At 35.4% G+C, this 7,826-nt stretch overlaps 1 protein-coding gene across 4 annotated transcripts; it reads right to left on the bottom strand.

Moving 5' to 3' along the window:
- LOC107622667 (KH domain-containing protein At4g18375) lies at window positions 942–6,081 on the bottom strand. Of its 4 annotated transcripts, none has more exons than XM_016324649.2 (8): window positions 5,979–6,081; window positions 4,776–5,371; window positions 4,051–4,479; window positions 3,590–3,847; window positions 3,224–3,484; window positions 3,059–3,120; window positions 2,510–2,577; window positions 942–2,347 (listed from the first exon to the last, which is right to left on the bottom strand). In XM_016324649.2, the coding sequence occupies exons 2-7, from the start codon at window positions 5,349–5,351 to the stop codon at window positions 2,529–2,531; spliced, it is 1,635 nt and encodes a 544-aa protein (XP_016180135.1). In that variant the 5' UTR covers window positions 5,352–5,371; window positions 5,979–6,081; the 3' UTR covers window positions 942–2,347; window positions 2,510–2,528. The 4 variants fall into 4 exon arrangements, with proteins under 4 accessions (XP_016180135.1, XP_016180136.1, XP_020969778.1 ...); XM_016324650.2 differs by having other exon boundaries at window positions 5,869–6,023; XM_021114119.1 differs by lacking the exon at window positions 5,979–6,081 and adding an exon at window positions 5,941–5,959.

Genomic DNA, 7,826 nt, shown 5'->3' with positions numbered 1-7,826 from the left:
GAGATTTTTAGGAGTATAAATCATTTTACTTTTTAGTAGATGCACACCCACCCCACCACCCCTAGTTCAGAGTAGCTTCTCTTATCACCCCCCTCTATGGATCATTTAAGAGCTGATATAGACTTAAATTCAACACAGCATCTTACATGTACTATAGATTCAGTTGAAAAAGTGCTTTTATCAATTGGGTTAGGTGTATCTAATTTACTAGAATTCGGCTGTATAGAAAGAAGGAAAACATCTGAATGTTGTGTAGTAAATGGTAAACTTACCTCTGGAAAAGCTTAGAACTTATATTTAAAAAACACCAAAGCTTGTAGCATAGTGGCATATGATTGGAACTCTGCACTGTAGCATATTTTATTAGTTATCGCTTTAGAAACGCATTTGTTTAGTTATGCTGCCATGTAGCATGTTATACGTCAATTTTAAATAAAAATAAAAATAAAAATAAAACTACAACAGATAAATCCAATTTTTGCAGTTTTACTCTTTTTAAGAAAAAAAAAAAAAGTATTCATCACTTAGGTCTTCAACTCTTTCCATGGATTAATTTTTGAACATTACCCTTGATACTTCCCATAAATACTCAAATACAGTAAAGTACCATAATATGGTTGACGGGAGAACCTTGTCCTAACCGATCAAATATCAAATAATGGATTGAGCTACCAAGTAGCAATCCTTTTGATAGAGTCCAAAAAGTAAACATTCCTTTGGAGACCCACGTGTTATCTTTATACGGCAGACGAATGAACACACGGGGCATATTTGATTCTCTATATTTTGGGGAGTTAAATCCAATAAACTTAAATTGAGATCCTCGTCCCCAAACAAAAAAAAGAGAGATTAAACTGAGAACTTTTGACATAATTCCAGCCAGGGACAGCGAGCTTTCAGATCTGAAACTCAACTATTATCACAACCCACAAATGTCATCATCAGAAATGCTTAGCAACATTATCTAGCATTGCTAAAACATGATTCGATAAAAATGTAAATCTTCTTTTGCAGTTTACAACATAGATTTCTTTGGCGCAGAGTTTGCAAGGGACCAAACTACCAGGAAATTTAAAACAATAGAACAATAGAATAAATCTGGGAACCAAATGTTAGCATTTTCCCAAAACAGAAGGAAACCAACAATTCATCATTAGCTCCCCACAAAAATAATCTTACACCCAGTAAGGCCTGCCATATGGAATTTCACAGAAGAAATCAAGTTGCATTAGGTTAAAACAACATATCAGCATAAACAATTAGGCACCGGAGTTCAATTTTTGAACAATATCACCACAGATCATCAAGGGGGCATGCCAACATATTTGATTTAGCTTTGGGAAGTGCATGACACCAAACATGAAAAGAACGTTGGGGCTTGGGTACTAGCTAGAATACCTTCAACCTTGTAAAAGGTACACAACACACAGACAGTAATTAAGAAGACTAACATCTATGCACTGTGCGGAAATCGATTGAACTAAAAAACACTGATGTGTTCTTTTCTCTTTTTTTTTTAATTTTATTTTGTGAATAGCTAGCAGATACTCTAAAATGGTTTGAGCAATAAAAAACAAGGCAGCTGGATTCTAATCAAGTTAAAAACAAAAGAAAACCCTACAGTGCTTAAATAATTAGGAATATCAAAGGAATATATCCTATTGGCTGATTGTCAAAGATCATTTAAGTCATCCGATGCTTTCCTTAACGAAGTAAGTCTTGAATCCTTAGCCAAGTTAATTCTTGATTTGAAAATTCATTTAACAGCATAACTCAGAGCATCTTTCATACCTTTTAGTGGAAATGTGTAGTCCCAAAAAGTAATCAACATCATGCATAAGAATGAATTTTCACAGTAAACTAATGTGAAACACCTTTACCTGCTTTAGATGATATAGGCAAACAGTAGCACCTGCAATAAAGATGAAACCAAAACTACACCAAATTCTAAAATTTAAGGTCAATTGCGAAGAAATCAGTGTTGTATCATAAAAGCTAAATACTGCAGGTGACAATGAACCGTCAGAAAACAAGACCCAAAATCAATCATACAAGTATACAAGTGTGGGATGACTGTAGCTACATGGTAATCTCAGTTCGGACAACAAATGAACCAGAAAAAGACAAAATAGAAACAAAGGCAAGCCAACTTTGTAGGTTCTTGGGAGCATAAGTTATCAAGCTTGGAAGGTAAGGTAAAATGGACATGGCCAATTTCAATAGTCTCCACATATAGGTTTGGTCCTCTAAGTAGATGCATCAAGGTGGGCCATAAGTTTGTCAAACCCTGGTTCATCTGGTCTTCTGGTTTAGGCAGTAGGCGGGCTGCAGGCTTCACAGGTCTCAGCTGTTTGGATGGGAAGGGAAAGGGAACAAAGGGAAAAGAAGAGCATCAGAATTCTAAATGGGTCACTGGTCAGAGTAAGATATCATCACATCAATCTCTCATACTAATGTGACTGCCTTATAGGAAGTTGCCAGATAAGAGATAGTGAAAATAGAAACATACCTGCAGACACGCATCAAGTTTAGTAAGCATGATTTCTCCTCCTAGAAAGACTGCTCTGACTAGACAACCTGGAAACAGATACTATCAGAACTGACCATTCAGGAACACTTGAAATAAAAGGGAAAAACATATCAGTAGCTGTGGTTTCTTCACAAAAAGATACCAAATAAGGAAACTTCTAACTTCATTCCACAAAATATTCAGCAACAAAGAGCTTTCTAGAAAACATTTCCTGGTAAATGATGTTATCCAAGAGGATATATTAAGTTCAAAACATCTTATAGTACGGCAATCTGCAAGTTTTGAACTTTTATAATAAGGGAGAAAGAAAAAACTGCCTTAACAAGTTTCAAACAGAGACCATACTGGTGCAAAACCAAACCCAGCCATACGAAAATAATCACAGCAGTAATCTTTGATTCAAAACTAGAGATGTTATCATATGATGGCTTCATTCAAAGAGTATAATAGTCTATGGTGACAATTGTACGTGATGGACATGAACATAAAACTAAAGGAAAAAGTCAGATAACAGTGAAGGTTGGCTACCCAGTGCTAGGCCGTCCCAAAGAATAACTTCCATAAGCCCCATAGAGACTGCTGCCACCAAGCTACAGGTAGATGGAAACACATTCAAACATCAAATGAGAAATATTAATTTACTCAACAAATTCAACTATGTTATGTTTTTCCTCAAACTTTGTGTACAAGTACCTGTGAGCCTCCATAGCTTCCATATGCATCACCAGCTGCTAAATCACTAGAGCCTCCGTATCCACTTGAATATGAATGTCCACGCCCATGTCTTTTACCCTCTCTACTGTCATAGCCATCTGATCCATCAGCTGAAACAGGAACATATGGCAGGACTGGAAGGAATGTGTTGACGGCACCCTCCCTATCAAAAATATTTGCTCTCAACCGTGTAAGCACTTGCACAAGAGCCTCCTTAGCAACATCAAGATCTCCTGAAATCTAATCAGGGGGCAGAAAAGATAAAAACAATTATGGGACAGAATGTTTGCACCATTATTGTACAATCTAAAACATTACCAAAATAAAGCATGAAAATACCCTTACCTGTACCATTTCATCATCATCAGATGCAATTTTCGGAAGATTGTCCTTTGACAGAATACGTATGTTAGCTTTTGTAAGCCTTCTCATCTCAGTTATGATAGATCCTCCTTTACCAATAAGGCAACCGATTCGAGAGGTTGACACTAACAGTCTGGTAGTGAAAGAGATGATTCCCGAATCTCTTTCAACTTTCTCACTGCAACGCGGTTGCAAGCGCACAGCTGCTCCTATTGTTGGAGAAAATGTTTCTTCAAAGAACTGAGATAGCAAAATTTAACAAATTATCACAATAGAGAACAGAATCATCTATTAATATCACCTGAGAATTCAACAAGAATACTTCAACAGAATAAAATGAAAAATTGTACACTACGTAATAGATAATCTACCTCTTGTTGCAATCGTTAAATACTTCAAAAGAATAAAATGAAAAATTGTACACTAGGTAATAGATAATCTACCTCTTTTGTTGCAATCATTATTAAGCATTCATCAGCTTCACTTGTTGAACTATCAACTTTTATTGTTGCCCCAGACTCTTGTCTAATTTGATTGATTATAACACCACCTTTTCCTATGACACCGCCAATGTTACCAATTGGACACACCAATCGAACAGAAAATTCCTTTGAAGATGTTTCATCCCTTGGAGCTGAGTACAAGGACCGTGGCCAATCACCTGCTTCCCCTTTATACCCCCCATATGCACCCATAAGAGGAGCTATCCCCACAATTGGAGCCCCTGCAGTTGGACCCATAAGTGAGCCACCAGCAGGGTATACACTCGGAACAGCAGAAGTAAGCAGATGCTGAGATCTTGAAGGGTTATCATGAAGTCGAGATGCAATTTGATAAAGAGCCTTCTTCACAACAGCAGCATCACCAGAAATCTGGAGTTCCAATAACAATACAAAGCATATATATATTAAAGAAAAATACATGATGATGATACTTTCTAGATATCTAACATCATCCAAAAATGTATATAAGAAAGAAAACTTGGGAAGAAAATTTGTTATCAAGCCATCCAAATAGGGAGTAAACTACTAGCCTCATTGCCCCAATAAATAGTAAAGTGAATAAGAACTGAAAAATCAGCTGAAACAAATCATATTCATACAATTAATATTCATAGTAAAAGGAAAGCCAATGAATGCAATAAGCAAGTAAAGCAAGTCCAATTTACCTGCACAAGTTCATCAGAGTTCAAGGCACACAAAGGTAAATGTTCATCCTTCAATATACGAATCTGTGCACCAGTATCACTGCGTATGCTCTGTACTATCTGCCCGCCTTTTCCAATGACACAACCAATCTGATCAGACGGAACTAACAGCTTAGCATGTACTTGGTGACCAATATCATCGTCCAGATCACCATGTAAGTCCTCAGCAATCACTCTGTCATGAATCTTAAAAAGAGCATCCATAGCAGGAGACACGTAATTGCCACTATCCTCAAAAGCATTAGTCTCATCGCTGACACTGTAGATAGTAACGACTCGCTCATCACAACCCGATACAGTCTCACCAATCCTAATCTTCGATTTAGTGTCTATCCTCAATTGCTTAACAATCTCACCTCCCCTACCAATGACACTGCCAATCTTTCTGGCAGGGCACAAATAGCGGTACACAGTGTCTTCTGGATCAATCACAAACTGCTCTCTGTCATCACCTGCATTCCTCCTCTTATTTCCTCCATTTTCATAGTCAGAATGCGGACGGGGACGCTTACCATAATTGCTCCTATGGCCAGCCATCAGATCAAAATCTTGATACCCTGCAAAAGTTTCACAAATTGCAACACAAAGGTCAGAAGAGAATGAACAATAAAGTAATTAGGCCAAAATTCTACTTCAAAACTTTGACAGCAATCAACAACAAAAATATAACGTCAGATAAACTACACAACCATGCCCAACCCCAAACAATTTATTCAATCAAACACATCACAAAATTCTCAAAAAGAGATTGACATCATCTATTGATAAATGATTCAAAGTTGACCAATTTCCGAAAGCATAAAGCGGAAAACATCGGCATTTTAGGGTTAGTTATTTCAGCAAAAATCACGATCAAAAAGTCAAATTCCCAAAGTACCAATTAAGGAGAGAAAAATAAAGGAAAATATTTACACGACGAACAAGATCCATATTTTATTGCCTTGCAGAGAGCAACTAAAATCAAATTTAAGGAGTTTTGTTTTTACAACTCTAATATTGATACAGAAATGGCTGGGAAATATAGCAAAAATAAATAAATAAATAAATAGAAAACCTTTTGGAATGTAATGCAATGCGTGGGAGGGAAGAGAAAACTAAAGAGGAAGAAAGTGGAAAGGGCAAATACGAAGAAAGGTTCAGATCTGAGAGAGAAAAGAGGCTTACAGCAGAAGGCAGAAAAGGGTGTTGACGCTTCAACGCAGTCTTGAAGTCGTCGTTTCGCTTCGTTTAGAACGTGTCCGTACAACAAACAAAATTTGAAATATATATAATTTGAATTTAAAAATTAATATTCAAAAGAGTACATAACAAATTTAAAAATTTTATCGGTTAGAAAGAATAGTATTAATAATGAGTAGTTAAAAGAAAGATAACGTGTTAATAATGGGACTGAGCACTTATGTGTTTTCACGTAAACGTGTTAACATGCTTTCCTATTATTTAAAATGTACGGTTTATCTTCTCCATTATTTAAAAGGTACGGTTTATCTTCTCTATTATTTGAAATCGTCCATCTTCTCTATTATTTGAAACATTCTATTTTTAATAATCTCTTCTACCAACTTTTTTATGTACTAATTGCATACTAAAAGTTTGGATTATTGATAATGTTAATATTTTTTATTATTTTCAAAATTTTTTAAAAAAGATACATGTATATATATCTCGTTTACAGTGTAAACGAGAAAACGAGATATGTGTATATCTTGTTTACACGAGATATACACGTTTCTCGTTTACACTATAAACGAGATACATGCAAAATTATCTCGTTTACAGTGTAAACAAGATAAGAGAAGAATATTTATTTCGGTAAATATTTTTTAAATTATTTATTTCAGTAATTATTATAATTAATTTATTTATTAAAATAAAAAATCCCTTTAGAAACTCCTAAAATTTTATTAATTTAAAAGGCTAATATCATCATATAATATATAGGAAGCGTTCTAATGTTCCGTGTACTTGAGAGGAACATACATTCAAGTTTTGTTAATTTTATATCATGTAGATATAATATAAGTTATTCCAACGGTGAAGATAGATAGAACTCTTTCTTTAGTGGTCTAGAAGTGAAGAAAGTTCACCGAGATCATGCAACCAGTTTAGTGGTTCTTGGAAAATGAATCTCTTAATTTCCAGTGAAAATATTATAGTTTATATGGACACACTCTGTCCAATATAACTGTGCCATAGTTATTCCTGCTCTTGTCATGTATCACCTACTTTGTGATAAATCATTATCGGGGTCACTCCTTGAACTATGTTTGCCCTATCCTAACATTGCGAGGAAAACTTTACAATGCACTAGAGGCTCATAGAATATGGAATATTTCTCACAAAAAGAAGCAAAAATTCTATTGCTCTTTTATCCTAAAGAGACAGTTCTATTACAGACAAGATACCTTCTATACACTATGCAACATCAACATAGTAGGGTATTTAAAGATGTGGCATACAAATGAAAAAAACTGTCTCAACAATCTTGCCAAACATCTTACTTTTTGCAATAAACCCGATATCAGGAATTATTGAAGGACTTTCTTTCTGCCAAGGAGAAGACAGTTCTAGCTCTTTGAGAACAGCCAGAACAATACAAGAAGAGTTACGACAATTCCAAACTGATTTTCTTATTGGGTTCATCTCTTTTTCAACTCCATCACTCGCCCAAAATTCAAGCCCGTGGGATAATCCAACATTCTCTCAAAATATTTACAACTATGAAGAATAACCAAATGCAAGGGTTTATCCACTCTTATTTAGTCCAAAACATGTGAATGCAGGTATTGATGATGACACTGAAGAACCAACTGAAGAGTCGTTTACTGCCTATAAAAGACTTGGAGATTACTATTTTTAGCAAGAAGATGCAATCGTGTTTGCTCCACATTTAGAGCACATAGATGACATCATATAGCATGAGCCCAACACTAAGTTTTGGCCCTTAGCCAAATAACTATGTATGCAGTAAAGTGAAATAAAGGAGTTGATAGGATCCTTATCCTCATCCTC

This window comes from Arachis ipaensis, chromosome B10, assembly GCF_000816755.2.
Source record: "Arachis ipaensis cultivar K30076 chromosome B10, Araip1.1, whole genome shotgun sequence".
Classification (NCBI taxonomy): Eukaryota; Viridiplantae; Streptophyta; class Magnoliopsida; order Fabales; family Fabaceae; genus Arachis; species Arachis ipaensis.
Note: the sequence above shows the minus strand (reverse complement) of the source record. Positions and strands in the feature narration are given on the sequence as shown.

What these genes read in the sequence shown, in the direction of transcription:
- LOC107622667 (XM_016324649.2), bottom strand. Translation starts at nt 5,351, where the DNA reads ATGGCTGGCCATAGGAGCAATTATGGTAAGCGTCCCCGTCCGCATTCT. An exon ending in TAATGATTGCAACAAAAGAG is followed by an intron (nt 3,848 to 4,050) that starts GTAGATTATCTA and finishes TTGCTATCTCAG; the next exon opens with TTCTTTGAAGAAACATTTTC. An exon ending in ATGATGATGAAATGGTACAG is followed by an intron (nt 3,485 to 3,589) that starts GTAAGGGTATTT and finishes CCCCCTGATTAG; the next exon opens with ATTTCAGGAGATCTTGATGT.